The 27485-nt window shown below is 36.2% G+C and overlaps 1 protein-coding gene across 1 annotated transcript in view; it reads left to right on the forward strand.

Annotated features, from left to right (window-relative positions):
- Window positions 1-27485, forward strand: part of CAMKMT (calmodulin-lysine N-methyltransferase) — a 221356-nt gene that overhangs the window by 159840 nt on the left and 34031 nt on the right. Inside the window, exons 5-8 of the mRNA XM_010576536.1 lie at window positions 16816-16876; window positions 19875-19929; window positions 20983-21046; window positions 26258-26324. Coding sequence (XP_010574838.1) covers window positions 16816-16876; window positions 19875-19929; window positions 20983-21046; window positions 26258-26324 — 247 coding nt within the window. The remainder of the gene's footprint in view (window positions 1-16815; window positions 16877-19874; window positions 19930-20982; window positions 21047-26257; window positions 26325-27485) is intronic.

A 27485-nucleotide genomic window follows, 5' to 3' on the forward strand; every position in this document is an offset into this window, starting at 1 on the left:
AAAAATTTTTTTTGTTATGATGTATTTTTTAAAAAGGGGGGGGGGGGGGGGAGAAAACCCAAGCTGAACCTTTGGAATTGCTATTAAATAAGAACACATTTATACAGACAAGTTGGCATGGATTCCCAGAATCTAAGTCCCAGAATGTTGTTAAAAAAAGGATGGCATAAAAACATTCTGTTGTCAGTTGAAACTTAAGTCAGATGGCAGATCTGTAAATAGACATGCTAGGTTCATTTGTGTGCTGTGGCTAGGAGATGAAGTGACCGTACCTGGTGCTGCAGTGGTCAGGGTGGTGTAACACTTTCGAGCCAGTCTTCTGGAAAGAGTAGCTGGAGAGGACAGAAGGTGAGCAGTGATTGCATTGGTCATGTCAGGCTGGTCCTGGGCGTTTTGGTACCGGCAGACCTGTCAGAGCAATGACTGCCCCCAAGGAGGTTTAATGAGGCAAATTCTGCTGGATGCTTTGGAAGTTACTTTGGAGGTATAGTTGTTGAAAGAGAAACTAGTAGTAATACTTCAGCAAACCATTGCTTCCTATAAGGACTCTGGGATGGAAACAAATACGTGCATACATTCGTGGTTTTGTATATATATATATACACAAAACCCCAGCTTCCCAGACGTACTTCTAGGTGATAAATGGAAAGCATTCAAGATAAGCATTTGAAAAAACATTATCCCAGTGCCATGTTTTCATTGTTAACCATTCTACTCGAGCCTTGACCCTATCAACTCTGCCACCTTTGTTTTGTTTACTGTGTTATTCTGTGTTTGGAAAGCAGGGAAGTAGCATGCAATTAGGTACAGAATTTCTGGCGGAGGATGTCAGAGGAGTGTCACTGTAAGTCTCCATGTCTCAAACAGTTATCAGTCTTCTCATCTTACTGAAGGCTCCCATAATCTATTCAAACTTTTCTTAGTTTTTTTGTTGTATTGTCACAAATGCAATAAAACAAAAAAGGAATACAATTAATGGAAATTTTTTAGTTTTTAAATCTTTTTTGAGACGTTGAAGTGGGCATGACTAGATGGGAAATGACAGGACCATCTTGACAATGGAGAATATCAATTTTGCTTGTGTTTTGTCACTCTCATGTTTCTTGTCAAACTCTGAAATAATTATTCTTGTATTTTAGCATGCAAAAGATGGTAATCTTAAGTGGATATTTACAAATATCTATTTGGTCCAGATATTTTTACAGTGACGCTAATGTATAATGTAACTGAAAACAGGGTACCTTCTGTTTTTCTGTGGGTGTTAAGATTTCAAGGTCCAATTAAGTCTGAAACTAAGAAAGAAAAAAAAAAGGGAAGACATGTCATACGTATTGTAACCATTTTTGCTGTGCAAATCATATTTATTTTTTTTTTTTAGGGAAAATAGTAAAAGGAAAAGAAAGATTATTTTATTCTAATTTTTGTTCTGCAACTCTTTTGGGTAAAATATGCCAGCCTATGCACTTCAGATTTGACTTTATTGTGGATCCGTCTTCCTTACCAAATGGATTGTAATTTTCTGAACCAACCTTTCCACTTGAGGCTAATCCTTTTGGGAAGAGGTAATTTTCCTGTTTATCTTAATTGACGTGTTCCCTAAATTTCAATCTCTACATTAACTTGACCTTAATTATGTGGCCTTATTGATAAAATGAAGGTTACCCAGGCAAGCTCCATGCATGATGAATATTTTTTCCTGTGTTTGTAATGATTAAAAATCTGAACCCTCTCTCTAATCTTTATCTTCAATCATTTCTACAAATGAGTGTAAAGAATATTTATGGTGTTTGTTGGTGCTTGTTTAGGTTCTTAAAAAATTAGTATTATATGTGAGATAGATACTTTGATGTAAATCTGTGTATTTCTTTGTCTCTCAGTAAGAAAAGTATGCTTTGATATTGTAAATGCCATAATTTAGTCTTCATAAGTTTCTTCTGCCCTTTTTCTTTTTCCTCCAGTCAAACATACATTATATACAGTAATAGATTGTTGAAAGTCTCCTAGCACTTTCCAGACATAGCAAACCCTGGTGTGTGAAGCAAAATAAAACCATCATAGGAAAGAAAAAAAAAAAGCCAAATTTCATGTTTGAAAAGGACAACTTGCACAACTTGAACCTAAAACTGATGTTCGGATAGACTGGGTGAATCTTCAAATTTGAGCCACTGAGTCATAGCTTATAATCAACATTTGTTTGAATAAAATTAGAATAAATACTTCTAATTGGAGCTATGGGTTACTACTGACTTTAACTTACAGCAAACAGTAAATGACTAAAATTAATGTATTAGAAATTAATTCTCACAGTCACAGAAGGTTGAGCAGTCTTGCAAGTAGGAGAGGACTTCATGCTCCAGGCGTTTTTGTCCTGTACAATTAAGTTGTTAGAAAGAGACTACAGTACTTTGGGAAAATCTAGTACCGCTGTTATTATCAGTAACATTCACAGCTGGTTTGTAGTAAAATGCAAGTCACTCTAGTCTGTGAATAAATATCTTTCTGACTGCACAGGATGATAATTGCTCTGCCTGCACTTTCTTTGGCACCTACTTATCTCAGCTGAAATGATTGATAAAAATATTTTTGTACTGATGGTGAACACTTCTAAATTATATAATGATTTTTGTATTATTTCACATTTACTCTGAAGAAAGTTCATGCTAAATTGAGTTTCACTGCTGCCAGTATCTTTATTAATCAGAATAGGAGAAGTATGGTGTGTTTCCTGCCTTTTTGCACAAGATCAATTTTTAAAGCAAGACTTCCTTCTTTTTTGGAGCGATATGGAGGGTTATGTACAAGGATATCAAGTAACTGACTTCAAACAGAAGACAAATTCACTAAAGTGAAAATGATTGTGATAGTTCTCTAATTTCCCCCACAGTGTATGTAAAACTGACTTTTAAAGTGTTTAGTGGATAATGGATCATGTAAGGTCAGTACTAGCCATAGCTGTTATGGCTATTATTTTCTCCTTTCATGGGAGGGTGCTCAGCAAAATGAGATTGTCACGCTCTTTTTTTTTTTTGAGAGGACAGCGACAGACAGTTAAAAGCCTCTTCATGTAAGGATGTTATTTCATAAAGACACCAGCACTGGATTATCCCCTTCACTTTAAACTTCTGCCAGCTTGTACAAAGAGATAAAACAAAATAGCCCCAATCCCAGGGGTGGAGAAGTGCTGGCCAGATCTGCCCATGTCCACAGCTTTCATTTTGATTAGTCACATGTGAGGAAAATTCACTTAGGCTGAGAGGTAAATTTAATACCAGTTATGCCCATGCTGTTCATATCACAACCATTTTCACATGATGCCACTTAATTCCCTAAGAAGCAGAAAGGTAAATCGGTGGCTGGCCAGCTAAGGTGTCATAATGCATTAGGACCAGGGCTCGCTGCAGGGGATAATGGTTCTGATTGCTGTTGACTCATGTCTCCACCAACTGCCTCATGTAAAATAAGTGACATTTAAAAGGCATCAAGATGTGAGAAGAGGTAAAAAAAAGCAAAAAAAAAGGAAGAAGAAAAAGCAGAGTACTAAACTTACCACTTGAACATAAAGTCCCTTTTTCACCCTAAGTGGTATAAAAATGATAACTCCACATGCCATAGGTGACCTGCACTGTGCTTTGAACTTCCTGTCTTGTGTTTTTAGAGAAAATCTGTAAAATTGCTTCTGGGAACTGCTCCAACATGTTATCATTTATTTCCCATTTAATTTTTTTTTACTTTTATTTTTTTGCCCTTAGATATCAGTCTATTCATCTTTTAAAAAGCTTAAGGCTGAATCAAGTTAGGCAATGGTATACAACAAGAGGCAGCCTAGTCTCTGAAGGCCCATTTAAGTCTATTTTTATAAAGAGAATCAAATTCCAGTTTACAGTAAGCATATGCTTCAGTTGACATCTGTTTCTAAGAGTTGGATGCTTTGTTTGCATAACAGGCACCAATAAATGGCCTTGTTTTAAGTCTGCTCACTCGGTTGTATTTGGGTTGTTCAGCTGGGGATTTGAGTTGCAGCTGATCCCCTACCGCTCATAGCAGATACGAAAGGGAAGAAAAAAATCTGAGAAACCCAGTCTTATTTATTAATGCAGATTTCAGCATTCTCAATGAGCCACTTTCCTTTGGTTACATGACTACCAATTCTTATTTGCCCAAGCAGAGAAGTGTTTCAAAGTATCAAATTAAAGATAATTAAAAGTTTGCTTGGGTTTTTTAATGTTTTGTTTAATAGCATTTGTATCTTTCTTAACTGACAAAGCCCGGTATTAAGAAGAATGTGTAATGCTGGGAGTTAAATGGATGATATGTGTAAGAAATGCATTTGTTTTGGCAACATATAATTACATAGTATAGTAATTTTTTTAAATATTGTGTTTTCTTTAAGTGTCCGTGCCCTACTGATGACACAGTCTAAAATATTTTATAAATAAAATTAAATTCCATCTGCTTTCTTGGGGAAACAAATTCTGGACTTCTCAAGGAAAAATACGAAAGTATATATGTTGCTTCTCTAGCTGGCAGAATGTAAGCCTTTCTCTGTGAGGTGATGCATTCTGTTGCAATTATATGATATTTCCCTGATACCTGTAATATAATTTAGATACATTTCTACAGAAGCTAGGAAATGCCTGTAAAGAGCACAAAAATGTATTGGTATTATCACAATTATATAATTACTTCACTTAATAACCTCTGTAGTTTTTTTAAAGCAATAATATCAGCACTCATTCCTTTTTAGTATTTTGAACTCCTCCCCCCCCCGCTAAATTATTGTAAAGTGCTCTCTAGTAGTGTACAGAATATGTAACGTATTTCAAGTGGATTTACTTATCAACTTTTTCTAGTGGTACCAACAGCAGTAGTGTGAAATATATCTACTCCCATTTACTCTTATCCATTGCACCTACTTTCTTTTTCCCTTTAATTTTTATATATGGTAAAAATTTCATTGAAGAGAGAGTTTAGATGACAGGACTGTAATTTTAAACCCAATAGAAGAGGTGTAAGCAATTTGAGCTTAGCTGAAGCATAATCTTAGGTTGTCAAGAAGAAACCCATTCTCCCTATGCTAATCAATCAGTATATCAACCGACCAATCATCTCCTCAGCTTAGCATATATCCTAAGGTTTGATATATCTATTAACTGCCCATCATGCAGCTGGTCTCCAGTTGATGAGATTCCCCCTATCTTGGCATTTGGAGGCAGACAACTGAGCTATCACAGCCTCAGATAAATACTAAAGTGGAGATTTCAATCCTGCTCCTGATAGCAAAGACAATTCAGGAATATAGAACATATTTTCAGGAAAGAACACATAGAGAATTACATTTTCAGCAATGTGTTATATATGAAAATTGCATATATTTCATGATCCCTTCTTCCTCCACCACCCTCGCTTCCCCAGAAGTAACAGGAAATTACTCTTTTATTGTGACTGAAACTCTTAACAGGAAAAGAGAACAACAAGAAAGCGCTAGAATTTGTTGTTAACTGCTAATTACTATAATGGTGACATACAACTACTTTTTTAAAAAGTGCTTTTCCTCATTATTACAGTGTTACTACTTTATTGATGGAGAGCAATATGAAAATAGTGTCACAACACATTTAATCCTTAAGAAAAAAGTTTGAATTTCAGAAGATTATACACCTGCCTCTCCATTTTTAAAGTCTGAACTCAAAACTCATTAAGAAAAAACATAATCTAGGTATTAAAGAGTCTACCTCCTAGTATGGGAGTTCAGGATGCAGATTTAACATTGTGTTTCAAGGTCTATCTGTGCAAGAAATGCTGTAGAAACTGAGGACTTACCATGTTGTCTTTGCCATTAGAAAAAATCTGCCTCAAAGAACGAAGTGGCTTAGGTTACGTAGTGTAAAACCTTGCTGCTCCCTAGAGAGAATCCTGGGGTCGCCCAAGGGTCTGTGGTGACCATGGAATGGAGCACACAAGGGAAAAGTCTCCCACTCAAATTGCTGTGTCAAAAGGTGGGGCCCAATTTCTGTGCTGGCATACGACTGAGCAATTCCTGAAGTCAGAGAATGTGTGCTCACTTTAATTAAGAATTTGATCAACTTTCTTTCAATACCTACCAATGATAAACCTAAACATGTTGTTATGAGGTTAGCTCATAGGCTTTCATGCTTTCATTTAATTATATTGGGTGTAATGATTTGCTTTGGTTTTGTTCCTTTGTTTTTGAGACTCAATCCAGTGGATGTTATGAAATATGTTCTTTCAACACTGAAAAATATTCTAAGTCCCTAAGCCATATATCTTAGTTAAAGCACATTATTCTTGACCTAAGAGCACTTATGTGTTAGAATGTAAAAAAGTAAGTGTTTATACAGCTCTACAATGTTTTTCAGCAGAATTCTTGTAACACCTGTGTTGCTCTTTTGCATTATTTATGCCTTGTGAAATAAGAATGTGGTCAGTTAAGTCATAGTTCGTTACAGTAACATGGGAAATGTGAAAGTAATCAAGGAAAATTGGTTGTTAATATTTCAGGCCACTTTTGAGACTAAATTCTACTTTTACCACTTTTGTATCCTCCCTTAACATAACCCACTGAAACATTGATTTCCTGGGAAGGATACCCTTGGATTTGACTCTACAAAATTATCCAAAGCAGTATTACTAGCATATACTAATATAATAAAGGCTACTTGGTTTCTCAGAAAGACCACGCATATTTCAAATTCAAGGCTGGTTCATTAGCTGGGATACACTGGCATAATACCACATAATACCAGCTGAAGATTTGGCCCGCTGTATTTAGTGCTCATGAAAGTGCCAGATCAACAGCTATGGCTCTTGAAACTTGTTCAGGCAAAACAGCCATAAGCAATGGTAGTGTGTTGCCCTATGAATGTATGTCAAACCTGACCTGTAAGGATCTGAAGCATCTTCATGCCTATTTAATCCTTGGCCTTTCAGAAAAAACTTTAAATATTTTCCCTCACTATAAATGATAGCATTTGCCTTAACTCTTACAGTCTAAATTCATATGGAACATAGATCCATCTGCATCTATAAATAGATGAGATGTCTGAGAGTGGCTCGTCCTTGTGCAGCGTTCTCACTTAAAGAACTCGTTACAAATCTAATCCCATGTGAGAGATGAAAACAAGGTTTAGTAATGTAGTGAGATTTTGGGCACCTGCTGCAGGGTGGTTGCCAGTACTGTAGGCTTTTAAAAATTGCATGCTTAGCACCAGTTGAAGATACCCCCGGAGAAAGAATCAAGGCTTTTTAAATATGGTGACCTAATGATTTCATTTAAGAATATGCAGGATGCATGGTCCCCTTTTGCCAGTATATGAAGTTCCAAGTACTGTGATACACTGTTTTGTTAGAGAGAGATGGTCTAAAGCCTTCAAACTGAACCATGCACACCATTATTATTTCCACTTGCACACAATTAATATCTCCTGGCAGCACAGAGCAGATGTTTTTCTAATAGTTTGGTAAACTGTGTAGAAAGGCAGTTTGATAAAGGAGAAAAATACTGAATCAGAAGCTACTAGGACCAGAAAGGTATTGTCTTTGTTTAGTTAATTTGATGGGGAAAAAATAAAAATAATAATAATAAAAAAAAACAAAAAACAAACATGAGAAATCCAAGCTCTAGACAATTCTGAACACAGTCAAAATCTGCCAAATAAATTCCACTTTATTTATCTTGAGCACTACATAAGGGTGCATAGATCAGTTATCCAAACTTCCATGTTCTGTATCAAATATTTGAGGACGATAAGCAATATTAGTAACCAGGGTTAATATACAGGTTTGTTACTTTCTCTACCCATGATACAGCTGTAAAAAACAAAACAAATTAAAAAAAAAAAAAAAAGCAAAACCCCAAACCCCCATGAAAAACCACACAAAAAATCCCCAAACCAACTAGTTTACTCACTTCATTTATAGACAAAAGTGAAATTAGGATATTGGAATTGACTAGATAGAGATACAAGGCTACAGCTGAGATAAGGTTGATTATATATATAAGCTATTGTGAATACTGAAAAAAGCAGTTATTTAATTGAACTATCCAACTATTTGTCTGGACGTGATTCTTTAGAAATCTTCCTTTCTGTATGGCTTTTTGTTTGTGAAGCAAATAAATATGCATGCACTCAAAATTTATTATTACATATTTAAATGGTACAGTTCAAATATCATTGAATATTCTTTTTCTACACTTCCCAGAATGAGTGCTCATTTAAATCAGATATTATGAAGACTGGATGACTAATCCTAAATTCAGGTGTACTACCACTCAGGCTAGGCAGATTGCTAGTTGATCATGCTAAGATGCTCCCTTATCCATTATTGGATCTGAAAAAGAGGAGGATTAAGAATTATCTGACTTCTCAGTTAATGTGCAAATCATCTAAAAGCTCAGCTTAGAAGGGTCTTAGAAAGCCAAACAGCACTAAAATAATAATAATGTCTTAAGTATTTTTAATAATATAAATGTGCTGTATCGCATTTTTAGAGTGAAAATAGAGTTTTATAGTTTATATCTTGGGTGGTCTTTTATCTCACTCTTCCTGTTTTTGTAATTATGTATGGAAGTCCTATGACTCTATTTTTAATTAAAAAATTTTATTGCAATTAGAAGTTGTCACTTGGGACAAACTTACACTGCTGAAACTTAGTAAAAAAAATTATATTACTTTCAGGCAGTGGTAGAAAAAAATTTGATAAGTATCTTTGGAATGAGCATTAATATTAATCTACTTTTAACAAAGCATGAGGGAGGGAAGGAAAAGTGTATCTCAGGAAATATAGTAGTATAATGTATCTATGGTCTTTGCAGGGTGGTTTTTTTCTGTGATACTTATTTCTAGTATCTTTCTCTGCTCTTGGTTATGGTGAAAAAACCCTTCACTGAAAAGATTGAAATACTATTTTTCTATATTTTCAAGGGACAGGAGAGTCTGTGAACCAGAAGGCATCTCTTAATGTTCCATCTTTGCATTTTTAGGCTAGTTCTGCTGTTTGCTATAGCAATATTTGTTTTATCATTTCTATCATTCCAATATGTATACTTGCCTTTCAAAATCTGTGAAAAGTATTTAAAAAGAAAAGAGAAAATACTAGCATTTCAAAACCCTATTATAATGCATTTTCAAATATGTCAGACACATCTTTGTTAAAATTAAACCAAGGATTGGTTTTGAGCGAATAGCCCTATATCCTTACAGATGCTGTGGATGGATGCATCTAAGCTGCTTATTATATTGATGGGTTTTGCTGCTCTGCAGCAAATGAAAACAGGCAGCTGCTTCCTCCATCAAAGCAAAAAGCAGCCTGAGTTTTTATTAAACGAGTGTTCATTTCTTCTATTGCCAAAATTCTTACACAAAACAAAAGAGCAGTTTTAGCACATTATTGCTTAACTAGACATGAACAACTGACAGCAAGTGATAAGCCTGTCTGCTTTTCACAACTGGTAATCATTTTTGGAATAGATGTTTTAATATAGTTGAATATAAAATTTTGTAATTTACATCTACAATGGTACATAAATTTATAGATCCAGTTTTTTGCAGGAGAATGAAGGCTATAATCACAGAAGGTTTGTTCCAGTGTTGTTTAATTTTTAATAACTATTTGAAAACTAGTTTAAAAAACCCCACACAACACAATCAAATTCATTCATTTGAAAAAAGCATGTTAAAGACAATCATACAAGTAGATTTGTACAGTTTGCCGATTTTTCTTATGGAAGAGATATGCATACATTTACAGCTTTGGCTTGTTACTGTATTTCCACATCAGTTCCACCGAGCCTCTTAAGTTTGTGCTCTAAAAGAAATTTGCAGATTGCAGACCATCATGTTTCCCTCCTAGTCTTGAATAATAATGAGAATGAAAGTGAGTGATACAGTGCTGAGGCCATTTTGCCTAGGCTGAAGATCTCAGGCGGTGCTTACACATATTTTTCAATGATCTAAATATCATGAATTCTGCTTTAGATTGAAAGAGAGACAAGAGTTTCTATAAAATGTACATGCATAGGGAAAAATGGTGAGATGTGTTTCTCTTTGTATCTTCTATTTCTTGTGGTGTTCTTGTACCTTTCAAACTGACTTATAGCATTCTTGCTGTGGAAAAATAAGCTAGCCATTCTCCCTGCCTCAAATTACTCCACTGGACTCAAAAGGTGGTTTGCCTTATGCAAAAGTCAGGTGCAGTAAGACATGGGTGTGAGGTGCTACTGTAAAGACCATTAAATAATTTTCTTTTTTCACACTGTGTGCATTTATCACTGAAGTTGCTTGCTTGCAAATTTCAGAATGCAGAGCCTCAGATTAGACAATTGCACTTTCAAAACAGGTTAGCTCTTATGTTGACACCTGAGGTAGTCAAATGTCCAGAAGGGCACAGTACTCTGTAGCTGTTCTCCTTTAGAAAATCTGCTCTCAAATTAAATTTTGTAGGAAAATAGTTCTAGACACACCATCTGCAACCAGCTTGGTGACGATGACCCCTCTTTTATCTGCTTCTGCTGTATATGGGTGTAAACTTAAACTTAAGGATGCAAGTTTGAAAACAGGGAGTTTGTGTACTGCAAACAGAATGAAATAATGAGAGTTTTTTCAGTGGGTTTTTTCCTCACGTAGCAATTCCATCTATTTCTTCATTTTACTAAAGTGACCAGACTTGTCTTTAGATTATTATGAAAGTCATTTTCTATGGAAGGTTTCCACTCTTCTATACTTGCATTTTGTGGCAGCTAAAAATTTGGGTATTTGTGGTATTAGTGCCTTATTACATATGTTTATGTTTTTTAGATTCACTACACCTTAGGTGGGATCTTGGGTAACCTGGATTACTGATTATCCTTTCATCTGTGTCACATTTTGCATGCTGTGTGAACAAGTGAATGAAAATAAAATCTTTGCTTCCTGACTATATTAAGCAACATTTTTAATGATAAAATTATATTGAAAAGGGGCCTGAGGTGTGGAGTTTGAAGAAAGTTGAGAGCTAGAAGTATTTTTGAGAGCTATCCATGCAAACTAACTACAGCAGTACAATTAATTACAAGTAGTCTTTCTCAAGCAATTACTCAAATTAGAACAATCATGTTATATGTTACTAGCAAGGTGTATGTGGCAGACATATGCTGTGCATCTACTTGTTACTTAGTCATAATTTTACTATTCATGATTTCATATTTTTTCTTTGACTTGGAAGTGAATGTTAGTGCTCCACTGACAGAAGGGCTCATAATATTGGTTAGAGCCTCGTTTTAAAATTTACTCCAAATTACTATGCTGTTGAACCTCGATTTTGACCTGCTCTCTTACTTCTCCAGGACCTCCAGCAGGTGTACCATGCTTCTTGCTGTGCATGGTGTTGGTGATCCACAGAAAAACTAACCAGGATGAAATTATCAAATTTACCTTCCCTCGTGACTTGAATATAAGCCATAGTCAGTAGAAAATAAGATTTGATACTGTAAAATTAGGATTGTAACAATGCTACAGTAAAAGCGGAAGGACCTTATTTTAAATTCCTAGAATTCCTTATGTTAAATTCCTAGAATATCCTGTTCCAGTAGATATCTTAGTTTGGGGGATTTTCCATCCACTCTACAGTCTTTTAGCAGAGGAGGTGGGTAATAGTTGCCTGCCTGGATAGGTGCTTAATTGAACACCTCTGCACAGTCCATTGTGGTGCCAAAGGTTTTTTTGCTCTCCACCAACAATGTGTCTTGTCAGGAAGGATAAAAAATACTTTTCTTTGGGTCAGAAAACAATTCATCATTGCTCAGTGCAATTGTTGGTACTTCTTTTGAGACATTATTCATCTCCTTGCCCATAAAGCTTTTTTTCCTGTCGCTTTGGTGAGTATTAAAGTAGATAAGGTGATTTCATGTAGCCAAGAATCAGGACATAGTAGAAAAAAAGATCTTTCTGAGTATATTCATCTGGAGAAAATGACTGACTTTTCAAATTTAAATTGTCTTTGCTTTTGAGGGTTAAAATAGGATTTGTGCAAAATTTACTTGAAGCTTCAAATTAATAGGAAGATATCTCATAGTTTAATAGTGCAAATAAAAGACAAAATTTGAATTTTGAGATCAGACGTCTGTACATGTGGCCATGTGAAGTGCTAGGGAAAAGTGACAAAACTTTCCATTTGGCTTAGCTTGGAAAGGAACTTCTTAATTTCCTAGCATGAGCGAAGCAGTTGTAGGACAGTTTTATACCTCCTCCACAGAGCTTCAAGGGATGGTTCACACTTCCCATTGCCCCTTTGCTTCCTGTGTGTAATATTGGCAGACAGTAGAACAGAGTTGCACTCTATCTTGCACTATCCCAGTTAATCAGTAGCTACTGCAACTTCTTTGTACCTATGGAGCAGTGCAGTGACATAATACTTGCAATAATCAAATGTCTTCTTTAAAAAGACATGTCTCAAAATTCTCAGCATTCTATCCTGAGAATTTTCTGATAACATGCTGTTCTTTAAGAACTTCACATCAGATCTCAATATTTGTTATCCAAATGTGTGACAGCACTCTTTAAAACATGTGGTAGAAAGCCACAGAGGAGAAACAATAATTTTAATTTTTTTTTTTTAAATACTGGATAATATATTTCTGGTAGAAAATTTTCTGTATTGTGATACAGGATTCAGTGTTTTTAGGTTCAGCACAGAAGCAAGAGAGGTTTTGTTTGCTTTGGACTAGTGGTGCTTCACCTGATGGTTAAAAAAAAAATCCTCAGAAGGCTGCCTACACATGATTTAGTCCACATGGGTTGAAGGTTGCTTTAAAGAACTGTTGTTCCATGGCTAGTGCAGAAGGACCTGACACTTTCCATTAGCAAGCACTATGAGAGTAATGAAAACAACTTAATTTATGTGTTCTTAGCATTACTGTGATTTTTTGTTCATGTTGTTCCTCTATAGGAAGAGTTTGGGTGTCTTTTTTGGTTACATCATACCTCAAGGTGTTAGGATGACTCAGGTTTTTTTCTTGGCCTTCCCATAATTTCATTTTGTGTGTTTGAGTAACTTAATCTGTGTCTGTCTCTTAGTTTGGTTCCTAATGTGCAAAATCGGAACAATAGAAATTCATGATGTCATCAATTTCTTGTGAGATAGACTCCATTACTGTGGTGGATTTTACGATACAGTGATAAGTGCTGTAGAAATGTTTGCATTTTGTATGTCTCTGCATATATAGCATTTCTCCATCCATCACCATACTATGCAGTGATAATGTTTTTCTACCGCTACTACCGTAGTAAGTATCATTAAGCTGTCTGGAAGTAGACATCATCGCTCTTATGGCACATTTGTAGTGGATCTCCTACTCCATCCTAATGGTGAAAGGGTACCTGCCAAGAGCTGAAATGCAGGCAGGCGTTTCTCTGTGAGCACTGTCTCTCTTCCATGTCTTCAGACATGCCAAATCACAATCCTTGAGGCTCTCCTTTAAACACCAACACAACTTAATTTTTTTATTTGTTTCAGTAGATTCCAGTGTTTTCTGGCAACTATTCTGTTTTCACATTGTAGTTATCAAGGTGATAGAGAGCTGTAAAACCCCCAGTAAATGTCACAAAGTATTTATTTTTGCAAAAAGAAACTCTTATTTCTGTCTGTTTCCTTGTACGGTGAGATTTTTAGTCCCTCTGACTAGGACTTGTAGTATATTTATAACCTTTTAAATGCAAGCACCATTTGGGGAGCTTTTGATATTCTTTTGCTTATACATGTGTAAATAATTGACTATCATGTGTAAGCAGTTGCACATAGAAATAGGTACCCATGTTATGTATTTCTAATCAAATTCATAATACAAAATGAGAACAATTTTATTTTAAATATGAAAGAATTGTTTTATGTGGGTTCACAGGAAACTTAATCCATATCCATATGTATGTGTTTGCAGGAAATAAATTACACTTTTCACAACCTAGTGGTAGTTGTTAACTCATAAGAATTGCTGCATTTCTGCATTACAGCTGGATGTTTTCTAACAGAAGCAGAACTATCTTATACTTGCAACTTCAAAATGTAGGTCATTGTGTTGGTGAATGTAGGTCAGAGTGAAGGGGAAGACAGAATGCAAACTCCTCCACGTGGATCTTTAAGCTTATCCCTCTTTTGAAGTTAAAGAGGCTTACCTACCTGTTCAAGCACGAGAAGCTTTTCCTTTTACTAAAATTAACGCAGGTATTCTGGCTTCTTGGCTTAGCTGGAAGCACTGTGTACTTCCACACTTGAGAGCTGTGTTTGTGAAGGACCTCCTGGCCAGCCACTTACATCATTGCTGAGGTAATACTTCCTTCCCTATGGGGAAAGGGAGCGGGGAGGAGAGTGGTGTGCATCACTAGCATCTGCCTAAAGAAGAGCATTGTCTTTCCAAAGGTGCTTCACCCTTCTCTCAGCACAGAGCTATCTGATACACCTGCAGTTTCAGCTGGTATCAACATTGTAATGGTAGCAGGGGAAAGAACGGTGACCCCTCATAAAAGATTTAGTGACACTATTCAAAGTGCCCTTTCAATAATAACTGTGGAAAAGCCAGAGACGTTTGACTGAGGGTACTGAAAACTCAGATGTTGAAGGATTTTGCTACAATTGACAAGTATTTTTAAAACTCACTCAGGCTAAAAGTTTGCTATAAAAGGGTTTAGGTTTTTTGTGTTTGTGGGCGTGGGGTTTTTTTGTAATGTGAGATATAAGTATTATAAATGGTATTAAATTAGCCGTGTCTTCACTAAATATTAAAAAAAGCACTTTTATTGCTTGAGTATACACCAGTCACTGCAAACTGAAACATTCTTTATATTATACACTAAAATATTTAAACAGTTATTATATTTATTGCAAAATCTGTCATTTTAGCATATTTCAACGCTCAAAAGCATTGAAATGCTCAAAAGGGAGATGGAAAATCCTGTACAATTCTTAGTGTATGTTTCACTGAAGAATGGGTAGTCGTATGTGAATATTTTATTTTAACCCTTAGCAAGTCTAAGCAAAATAGCACATTCACGAACACGTAATCAGCCTGAACTGTCATAAACAGGACAAATACCAATATCGCTTTAGTGGTTTTGTCATACATATGAATTGTCATTCTATTTTTTTGACCTTTAAGATCTTTGTCATACAAAAGTTATATGCAAAGTTTTGACCAAATCCTGTCTAGGCTTTTGCTTGATCTGCGTGCCGACAGCACATTCATAAATTTTCATGATTTATCACTATGAGTAAGGGTAGTTCAGAATACTGACAGGGTGGAAAGGAAGAGTTATGTATTTAATGGTTACAATCAGGCTCTAAGTGATTTAAAAAGACAACAGTTTTTCTTCCAAACTCTGCTTCTGTTAAATATGTTGTGATGTTTTTAATGTCTCAAGAATAAAGAATTATTGAATATGGTCTAAAGGATGCACATCCATAGTAAGCTGCATGGAATTCAATTTACCTGTCGAGAAATATCTCAACATGTCTGGTTTTCTCTTTACTGAAACCATTGAGGTGTCTGTAGTTCATAATACTAGGTTTCTGTCATGTTAATTCATAATGCTGTGTGTTGTGGGGGGAGGCTAACCCTGGTTTTTACCTGTGGACAGGTAGGTAAGCATGTTTTTTCATTGCTAAGCAACAACTGATGGAAAACATGCAACCATAGTTTGTCCGCATATGCTTTTGATTCATCCTCCCTTAACTTTGGGAACCTAAGTCAAGTGCCTGAATACGAGTCTGTTTTCCCCAGGCTCCCTCCAGCAACGGAGACCGGTGCTTGCAGGAGAGCGTGCAAGCCTCACAGGGTCTGTGCTGCCCTCTCCGAGGGCCACGGTGCTTCAGTTACATGTTCAAGTGAGGTGGGAAACTGGTCTGACCAAACAGTGAGTTTCATGAGTGAGTGGTGTTGAAGGGCTAAATTTGCATGGATGCCTCCAAGTACTTGCCAAGGTTGACAATGACCAGTGTAAGTTTTATGACGGAAGCCTATAAAGTCATGAATAATACAGATTAGGTGAAAAAAGCATGATTGCTCCTGTCTATTCCCATACAAGAACTACAGGGCCTCAAATGAAAATGACAGGGAGGTGAGTACAAGAGAGAGGAGATGTTTCTTTATACAGCGTGGTAAAACTGTGGCACTTCCTGCCACAGGACGTTGCAGCTATGGAAAGTTTACCACAGTCCACAGAACAACTGGTAAAATCCCATGGTGACTATTAAACAGAACTTATCATTTGTAGCTCCTCTCCTTCTCAGGAACTTCTTGAGCCACAACTAGAAATCATGCTGCATTATTGCCCTAGTCCTGTATTTGTCCTTAGCATGTGTGGCTGGTCATTGTGCCTTACAGTCAGACTGATGCCTGACCTAACAAAACCTAAGAGAAAAGGAGCTAAATAAAAAGAAACTGGGAAGAAATTAAATGACTGTAGAGGACAGCTAATGAAAAAGGAGGGGGCTCCTGTCCACTGTTAGAAGCAGGCTACAAGGCAAAGTGGGCCTGGCATCTGGCATGGTACAAACAGTTTGATGTTCATGTGAACACCCAAATGTTAGAAGTTTCATAGAGTTAAATTTTACATAACTTTTAAAGTCTTGACAATTGCATATTCAGTTCCAATGCTTAAATCGGAAGTCTTCCATTAGAAGTCTTACTTGTTTCTTTATTCCATGGTATTATAGCAAATTTAGAAAATTAAATAATTGGTAGAGGTCTGCAAATGGTAATATGTATTCAAATATTATTTTAGACAAAAAAAAAATCTGTTTAAGATGGCAAATATCTTTGTTTTATAGGTATTTGGCCTTCTGAAGAAGTGTTGGCTTACTACTGCCTAAAGCACAATGAAATATTCAGGTACAGACTTAAACATAAAAAGATATTTTCCAATCTATTAGTTTTATTGTATCTGCATGGTAAAGATTGCTATGATTTAAGTCTTCAGATTAAATTTAAAATGTTCAAGGTGAAAGCATGTTGCTCTTAACAAAGAATTCTGAGCTGCCTTTGGGTACTAATATTGCACAGCAAGCTTTCTGCTATATGTCAAAGACTTTTGATTTCCACTCAAGGCGTTTTATTTCACTTTGATTTTTGGGAAACAAAAGTGAAGCTCCAATCGATCAGTACTGATTGTGAAGGTCAGGAAAAATAAAAGACATTCTTTAAACTGACATCTGTTGCAAAAGCAAGCAAAATATTACCTGATAAAATACATAATAAACACTGCATATAGAGATGGAGAAATTTGCACCTGTATTTAAGTGTTGTGAAACAATTTTGAGACATCCTGCAATTTTATTTGTTTTTGGTTTTTCACATTTTCTAAACTTGTAGAAGACAGTTATCAAGGCTCCAACAGGAACACCTAAAAGTAAAATCCATCCTGCATCCTCTCTCTTTCCCCTTGAGTATACAGAGCTTTGCATTTGGAAATCCTTGAAGTTTCATTGTCCAGAGGATGAATGGGGTGCAAGAAAAGCCATTATAACAGTGCATTTGGAGGCATAAATTGTGTTCTGATTGAGGGTGCAAGGCTAATACCAAGTGAACCAGCTTGGAGTATACAAAATGCCTCAGTCTGTGTACACATGGTGTTGGTAAATAAGGAAGACCAAGCTGAAAGTCCCTGTCCTTGTACCAAAGCTGAAAGCGTGTCAGCTGTGAGCTGGTTCCTGCAGCTTGCTCAGATTCCTGTCTGAAATCAAAGACCTGGCACCAAAGCATGCCCTGGTTTGTAAAGCCTCATTTCTGCTCCATCCACCACCTGAATGAATCCCACCCGATTAAAGGAGGCAGCTAACACACTTAATCTGGTAGCTGCTGCTCCTTCCTCTGAGTTTAGCTGGGCCCTGCACTGTGTGACTTTTGCTGCTGTACTGGTGTCCCTACAGCACTTTGCCGTCCAGCCCCATGCCATGGCTCATACAGTCTGCTTGTTCTCAGAGGCTCTTCACAGCAAACCTCCCTGTGCTGCTCACTAAAAGGGCATTTTCCTAGTTTGGGTATGCAAGCCTGGATACTCAGAGACAGCAATCAGTCAAACTTCCATAGAGAAAATGGGCAGTTTCACACCTGATTTCTCAGGATTATGCCCTCTCAACAGCATGCTCAGAGTAGAGTTTCTTATTATAATTCTCACTGATAAATGTCACTAAATATTGCCTGAAAGGAAAATTTGCTAATAAGGGAACTTTGCACTGAAATAAGTTATTTATATGCATAATTATATATGTGTATATGTGTGTATGTATATGCTCTTATATTATGTACATACAGACTTGATTCAAAATGCACTAAAAACCCCACACTAGATGCTTTCTGTGTTTATTTCAATAAGCATGACTCATAAAGGATTAAGTGCCTTGTAAATCTTATATATATAACCATATGTATTCACTTTTAATATATATGACATATATGGTTTAGAAAAATAAAAACTTATGTGAGAAAAAAACTATAATCATTCTATTTAAACCACAAACAGCAAATTTCCCACATCTGTTTTATATTCTCATTGGGTTTGTGTACAGCTTGTTCCTCCAAACTGTGTCCATCTTTTGTCTCATTTCCATTAAATAGGACAACCAGAACAACCAGACTTTTTTCAAATAAAATTTGTGGAGTCTAAGAAAAATAAATCTATCCCATCCAGACAGCAAGCATTAGTGTACAGTCATACAGCATAGTCCAGTGAACAGAATATCAGCATCTGTATACTGATACTGATAATGGCATCCTAGATGCTCTTCCTAAATATCAGTGTCGAGTGAGTAGTCAACTTTCACATAAAAATAGATTTTCAAATGTTGGGATTTTAGGGGAGAAGAAAAGGTGCACACAAAAAAAATCTGGTTAGCTGAAATTCCATTTTCTGCCTGTCAAAAATGTCTCAATGGGAACGTTTCTGCCAGCTGTAACAGTTGCCACAGATTTAGCTATAAAGCAGTGTGTTCTTAAACTGAGGGTCTGCCTTGCCCCAGACGCCGCTTCACGCAGTTTCGTTGTGGGATCAGCATCCCTCCCTCCTCCCCTCCTGGGGCAGGCCATGGCTCTGGAAGACATTCTTTATGGCTCCCCCTCCAAGCTCCTATCCAGCACGCTCCCTGCACCAAATTATATTTCACATGTGCGTCTTAATAACAGCACAGTACGGTCTAAGTTAAAAGCAGCCTTTTAGACCATGTATTCAACCCTCTGCTCAGGCTCAGTTTAGGCTCTTGACACTAACTTGGTTTAGTTTTCTGTGGCTTAACTCTTTGCTGTTCCCATCGTTGTTCATAACAGCATTGTTTGTAGGTCACTTGCAGTTTTAAGTGCTAATTGAAGCATTGGATTTCTTCATATGTAATTGTTTTGTGGTATTTGGCTAGTTTTAAAACTTCTCTCTTTTTAATATAGAAAGGCTTTTAGGCATAACTATATGGAGAGATATATAAATAATATTAATTTCCCCATTTACTTCTCTAACTGTTTTTGCAAGAATGAATGTGGATTAACATTGTTATCCTTTCCTAACAATTATCTTTCGCTACTCTAGCTAGTTTAGTTTTAAAAGACAGAGCCATTGACAAGGGAAAAAAGGGAACCTTCTCAGATTTTTCAGCTCAGCGGTGGTAATGTTGCACTGAACACTAATGAGGGAACCCCCACTGATTTGCCTGCTTTGTGACTTTTCTATTTCATAATTATTTTTAAAACGCAAACCGACATGAGGTAGCCTAGTCATGTCTCTACAACTTCCTGGTAGCTCAGTTCTTACTGCAGATGGCAATTTGTTCTTGTAACATATATGTCTCTCTGACCATTTTCATCTAATTTGTATGGGTTCTACCATTTCCTTTCTCTCTTTCAGGGACCTTGCTGTGTGTGAGCTAGGGGGTGGCATGACATGCTTGGCTGGGCTCATGGTAGGTCTTTTCTCAATTCCAATCCCATTCAGAGGGAGAAACAAAAGGAAAAATGTTCCAGTGCCTCCAACTGCTGGGTCAGAGAACTGTCAACAGCCTCAGCTGCGGTCAAGCTGCAGAGTCTTGAGAGACCTTCTAGATTGACTTGCTTTCGTTCCATATTGATTTTATGGTTGCCTCGATGAGCAGAAACATTTTACCTCCGTGTAGTCAATATCTCTTGTTGTGACATTCCAGGCCACGTACAGTCTGTCTTTCATTGCCATAGCCGAAGCTTTTTTTTTTTTTTCAGATTATAGTCCCATTTGCTAAGATACAGGAATAGCCTGGCGAATCACAGTTGGAGCACCATGATATAGCTGCTAATGTTTTGCCTGCATTATTACACCAACAAACATGATCCAGAGCTCTCGGTAATTAGATTCTTTTGAATTAGATTGGCCATTCAGGAGAGTCGTTCACCATTCTCTGGGTTCTGAGTCATGTATTCAGGAGATATTATGTAGCAGTGCAGTGCATTAGACAAGTTTTTATGTCTCTACAAATAAAAGCATATTGTTACACTGATTGGCATTTGACAAACCTGTCGCTCTTATACAATGTGTCGAGGTTACAGCCCAATGTGCGAGCATGTCAAAGCTCACAAAAAAATTACCCTTACAAAGCCATCTGCCTGCAATGCAAAGTTATATGAAGGGCATCAGGCAGTCAGACAGAAGCAAGCTGAAAGGCAGAGTGACAGCCTTGTATGATGGCTCTACTAGATAAACAGAAGCCCGCAAATGAAAGCCTCTCAGAATACCATCATCCGCTGTCACAATGCAATTACGGAACAGAATGATAGCAAGATAGAGGCTCCCGCAAATGGAATGATAAAAGTATTGACTGATTTGATTGAATGATTAAAATAATGCAGACATAAAATGAAAAAAGATTGAAGATTGTTACAGAGAAATAGGTGAGGAAGCATGATACTGAAGGCTTGTCACTCCTGTCTTCACTTCCACACAGACAAGCATATTTGCTCATTGTTTGCTGTGCTCTTTTTTTCAGGTTGCTATTTCTGCAGATGTCAAAGAAGTTCTGTTAACTGATGGAAATGAAAAGGCCATCAAAAGTATCCTTATTCAGATAGAAAACTGGTTTGTTGTGCTCGTTCCTTTTTACTGGCTGAGTAACAATCGATATAAAGACAGACAGCATGGGGTATATTAAGAAAAAGTCCCCACATAAGTAATTAAAAAATAGATGTAGAATATCTTGAACAGGGCTACAGCTTCCTCCACAATAAATGACACATTTTCTTCTTTAATTAAAAATGTGCGTGTTGGTATAGAGCGAGTACAGTAGTAAATATTTGTCTTATGGCTGAGTGCTGAAAGATTCCTGTATGTAAGCTGCACGTTACAGGAGGTGTAGCAGTGAATCACATCATTAGCTCCCCTTCACATGTTCGTTTTGCAGAAGAACTAGATTTTTTTTTTTTTTACTTTCAGATACTAGCCTCTTAAAACATTCACAGTATTTGTATATTGTCATAGCTTTTCCAGTGTAAATTGAAATGCACGGTTTCATTGTTGCTGCTAAGTTATAACTGCCTACAAATTATCCATTTAGTGTGCTCAATCAATTATCAATTTATCATTATTTGTCTTGATGTAAGATTGCAAAACTCCTCTGTCCCTTGTAGAAAGTATTTTATTATATTTCTTGTATTAGAATAAATTGCTATTATGCCCTTCTAGTATGAACACATAGTTCAGAAAATTGAACTGGACTTTGGCTAAGGGAGAGAATGAGTGAGCATAATTTGTGGCCACTTTAAATATCAGCACAGAACAAGAACAGATATATACTGTGAATACTAATAGCCCTTAGAAACTGAGAGCAAAAAAAAGGAAGATATCTATTCGCTTTTGTTCCTTGGTAATCTTTCCATTTGCATTTTAAGGCAGACTAGTTTTTCAGGTTTTGGCCACTTCATCATCAGAATTATTTAGATTTTGGTGTTGCATGGATTTGCGAGCTAACTTAGTGAGTACTTAGTGAAAAAAATAAGTTAAGCTAATTTATGGTTTAAAAAAATTGCAGTTGCTGATGACTGTTAAAACAGGAGGCATTGCAGTGCAATAATATTAGCTACTACGTTAAAAAAGACTTTCTCAGAGGTAACTGAGGTAACTATAATTGCTTACAACCCTCTAATAATTTCATGGAAAAAACAGCCAATCCTAGATTATATCTTTTAAAACTTGATGGAAGCCTTATAAAAGTCTCCTTTTTCTTGAAAATGCAAGTTCTCAGTTGTGTTCCAGGGATTCTTAGTTTGTTAAATTCTAGTTTGTTATACTCACGTCTTGAGGAGGAAGTATTCATTATTCTGTGTATTTTAATCAGCATCACCCCTTCCAATCTTTCTTCTATGTCATTATGAGGATAAAAAATATGGAAGAAAAAAAGTGTTTCAAAACTAGCCTAACAAAACAAACTGATGTTTTATAGAAGCACAGGTATTTAACAAAAGGTCATTTTACCCACAGAAACCTTCAGGTGAGCTCAGTAATCATCAAGTCAGCAAGTATCTTGCATAGCAGATTCCATAAAAATACCTGAACTTTTTTGAAATTTAGAAGTCTTCTATAGCAAGGAAAATTGGCGAGTGCTAAAAGTATTCACTCAGTCTTTGGAATTAACAAATTAAAGTGCTTTTACTCCTGAGAAAAGATAGTTAATGTCATCATCTAATTAGCACACCTTAGTTTTTCACTGTATGTTTTAAAAATATCTTTTATTTCCAGAAGTCTTACAAGAAGTCTTCATCTGTATTCACCCAGTGAATCCCTTTCAGAGAAGCGATTGGTGGAAGGCTCTAACAGGAATTTATTTTTCTTTTTTAACATTTGGTGCTCTGAAGGCACAGCATTCAAAGTGCTTTTATTGTGTTGGATTTTACAATGGGCTTAATATTAGCAGGGTGCCAAAGTGCAGCAGACTAAGAACTTTACAGTGTAGGTGGAATGGATTCTTAAAAGTGCACATAATAAAATTTATGTTGCATTTTATGTGTTTTATGGACTTCAGTAGTAATTTTATGATCTGTCTTATGGTAATTTTCTTTTGCATTCTTTTCTGTAGCGACTAGCTGTAACAGAAGTTTAGGCTAAATTTAGATCTGCTTCAGCCACACCAGCCTCTCTGAAATCAGTAAGAATTTTTGGTGTAATTGGAAATAGTATTTGGCTCCAGGTGCCACAGACTACAAATGATGTATTACTGCTAATTTTTATTATTGCTGATGGTATTTTTTAATTGTTTAGCATACTATATGAAGTTAATGTGGGATAAAATACTGTTTTCTTTCCTAGATTCTGCTCTTCAGGAACAGTTAATGCCTAGTATTATGCTTTTTATGTAGGTATTATAGATTAAAATAATCTTGTTTAAAAATTACTGTTTACATCTTCCCTTTAAATTTCTTAGGAAGCTTAAATTACATGCCAGTCATACTATAATATCCAAAAATTACTTTCCCAAAAGTAAAAGTGGTTGTCAACAAAAAAGAAAAAAAATCACTGTCAGAAGCCAGGAAATCACCAAGCAAGCCTGCTAATTATTCTTAATGGGCAAGATGAGCACATTAAGAAACAAATGAATACATCAGTGAAATGTAATTGAAAATCGACCTGGCAATAGTGCATTGCATCTGAGAATCTGCCTTTGTATTATCATCATCATCATAATTATTGTTGGTTTTGTTGTTGTTATCGCTATTCAGTGAGCGTAACTAACAGCTTTGCTTTGTGAGCTCTCAAGCTTTTGAGGATTTGATTTTTCTTTTAATTTTTTACATTCTTCATATTATTTTCCATTTCATACTGCTACATGAAGTATTCACTATGTATGTTTTCAATATCTATATTAGGATATGTTAGTGAAATGTTACAAGTTAAAACAACTTATGAATATGTTAATTTCAAATCATTGTTGTCATTTTAACCATTTCACAGTGAAATATATAGCTATATTTTATATTAATCATTGGTCTTATGCGTGAGGTTTATGGAAGTTTTTAAAAGGATATTATGATTTGAGTTACTAGTCCATTTAAAAGACTTCACTCTAACTCACTCCTTTTGCTTATCGTGGGCAGATTTTAATTGATTAACAGATCATTTATATGGCAAAATCAGTAAAGTAAAGACAGATGTTATTGCTTTTGCAGCTTCGTTCAAAACTTCGTTGTTGGTTTAGTGTGTTTTATCTAAGTTCTTTCAGGATAATTTAAATAAAGAAACTATTCAAAAGAAAAACATAGCTATTTTAAGTGAATAATAAAGATATACATAGGCAAAGTTATCAGATTCATGCCCCTTTGTAATTTTGGGTGATATGCATTCAGATACAGATTTTCCAGCTTAGGTAATATCTATGACATAGTCAGTCATGAACATGAAATTCTATTTCCCCAGAACACTGGAAGCATCTATACTTGGTTCTACATGTCCAAATCCAAGGATGAGGTTCATTTTTAGTAAAAATTGTCTCCTGTTTCAGAGAGGCTGTGTACCTTCTGCCTTAGCTCTGTTTCACACCATGCACTAGTGACTTGAACTACTGTCTGAAAGCATCAATAATACAAAACATTGCTGCAGTGCACTATAATGGCCATTAAAATATAGTGTATGGATCTTTCAACAGTCCTGGGAAATTTAGGTTAGAAAGGTCATGTTCAGCGTGAATGCCTGAAGACAGGGGCTCATAAATGATTTTTAAAAGCTAGGGTTAGCATGTTTACAACAATAATTAATAGTTTTGCTCAGTGATATAATTTAAGTGCAGTCTAGCTAATTTATCAACAATGTTACTTCTGCCACTACTTTAAAATAGCATGCTTTACTCATGGAATTATTTATGCCTTCCTTTTACTTCACAGGTAGACCATTCATTACTATTTCTCATTGCATATTGTGGAAAAGATTTAAAAGGCACGTCCAAACTACATAGATTTGTTTAAACCAGTTTTCTGTCGTTCCATTTCTAGTTTTTGGCTTCAACGAAATATCAGTTGTCTTTTCTTTTACATTGCTTGGATAGAGGCTTTCTTAAAATAACTTTTCTTAAATAGCCAACTGTGTTAGGAAGGCCAATTACATTATTTTAGCAAAGTAAATAAAAACATATGTCAGTGATACTTTAAATTAGCCTGACACTAGTGTTCAATTTTCTTACAAGAGCACTTGCAAAGCATTCAACATATTTTGTGCACCTAGAAACATCGCCCTAATTAGCATTAGATTTCCTGTACCTTAAATAAGAAAGAGGGATCATTGACATCTTTACTAAAAATGTCCAGTTAAGATAATTTTTTGTATTTCAGAGTGAATTGTTCAAATACATATGGATTCACACTGGGTGACATTTGGTATTCTCATAGTTTTCAGTCACTTCCTACACCTTTTCCTTCCAATGGCTTCTCACTAACCACAAATGATTGATTATGAAGGTTACTTCTCTAGGCATAGATGACTGGGCACAGCTTCCCTTTAAACTTTTCATTGACAGCCCTTGCTTTGCCCTGCCTGAATGGCTACCCAAATTTGTGACCTGATCTTCCGAACTGAAAGAAGCTGAGACATGAGGCTGAGGCATTGAGATGTGAGGCTGAGGCACTGTTGCAGTGCCTATGGGGAAGAAAAGGCATTTATTGCTTTGCACTATATATCTTTTATGGTGGTTCCAAACCATTCTCAAGAAAGCAAATGGACTAGGAACTCCTTTGCCTATAGGCTAAGGTGCTCCTATTGTGTGTTGGATTTGACCCAGACAGAGCCAGGATCAAATGTATGTGTCTTGTGACAGGGCAGGTTCTCAAAACCCTTAAGCCTCCAAAATCTCAGCACTGTGATCTAGTGGTAGAGTTGACAGCAGCATAAACTAAACTGGACATTAAGTGACCGTGCTAAAAATTTCTGTTCACCATGGTTGTGATTCTTATATTTGTAAACAATAGTTGCCTTTAAATGTATATAAGGTATGGGAAGTCTTTTTCAGTTCCCTCTGTAGCTACAGGGCTAGCAATTCTGTAAATGAAACAGTAAATAGAGGTAGGCAAAAAGAGCAAGTTGCTGCATAGATATATGGCTGATGTGCTGGAGTAGCAATGTAAAATTTATGCTTCTGAAAAAAGACTCACACTTAGCACAGATTAAAGAAGACCAAACAGATAAAAGACATTATGAAGGTAGGTATTAACATTGGAAAAAAGTATTTTTTATTATTTTTATTACTGCTCTGGTTTTGTAGATAATTCTTAACAAATATGCTACAGATGTAAGTGAGATCATCACAAGAAACCAAAATGCAGGAGTATTTAAGGCTCAGAAAGTGTCGAGCTGGTAAGATTCTACTAAACTGTTTTACTGATTCTTGCACGTAATTGTATATTCAATGTAAATACAAAATGTCTGCAAAAGTGTGAAAGTGTGACCTATACTATTGATGCTGACACAGACATATATACAACATAAGTAGGTAAGTGATGCAAGACAGTAATTTGGGAGTATTAAAAAAAATGTTAGCCTCGAAGGCATGCTCTGGAGGGTGAGCATTGTAGAGGTTCAGGGAATTTGGTTTCAGATCATCTCCAGAGCCCTTCCTGACCCACCCTGTAATAGGTGTTGCCACTGAGGTTAGCTATTTAACTATCTATTTCATTGAGGCATCTCCAGGTACAGTAGGGACTGGAAGCAGCTGAAAATTTGAAGTGTGTTTATCTCTTGTAGTATTTTAAAAGTAAGTTGTAAAGTACTTCATATTCGTGGTGTAGGGTTAAGAATTAGAATGTGCTTAGAGATGGCTACCTAAGAGCAAATAGCGCACTCTTATTTGTGTGTCTAAATCTTCTTTTTTTTTGGATGATTCTCATTCCAGAAGGGCTTTCAGTCCTTCTCAAAGTGACAAAAGTAAAGCTGAAAAAGGGCTGAGAAAGGCAAGCTGTTACAGCAGAATAAGCTTATTAACATAGAGGGTTAAACCCATACAATTTTAATGGCTATCATTCACATCATTTATCCCTATGCTTATGTAGCCATTCTGTGTAGAGAAGTTCTTTTAAGTGAGCGCTTAGGGTTAGAAAAATTCTGCCTTCATTAGGGTGTACATGCATATAACTTAGAGATATATCTCTGCATCCTAATAAGTGCCTGCCAAGTAGACAAAGGCCACACGGGCTCCAGGAATGGTCTTTCAGGTTCCATGTGCCGAACACTTCTTGTGAGCAGCCTCAGACACTCATCCCTGCTGAGGAGAGGCTGTGTGGTACGTCCATCCAGAAGCTTAGATTTTGTAGATTTCCAACTGCTGTCTACTTTGTATGAGATTTCGGATTTCATCCCTTGTCAAGACTTCAAACCTGGTCTTTTAGATATCAATCAAAAGCACATTTTCTACTCTGTCCTCATTTACATTTATCTAATGCTTAAGGTCATTTGTGATCATTTGAGTGTATTTCAGCATATAGAATCAGTGAATAATAGATTTCAGCCTCACGCTGTGAA

The sequence above is a fragment of the Haliaeetus leucocephalus genome, unplaced genomic scaffold (assembly GCF_000737465.1).
Source record: "Haliaeetus leucocephalus isolate CR32 unplaced genomic scaffold, Haliaeetus_leucocephalus-4.0 Scaffold526, whole genome shotgun sequence".
In the NCBI taxonomy this organism is placed as follows: Eukaryota; Metazoa; Chordata; class Aves; order Accipitriformes; family Accipitridae; genus Haliaeetus; species Haliaeetus leucocephalus.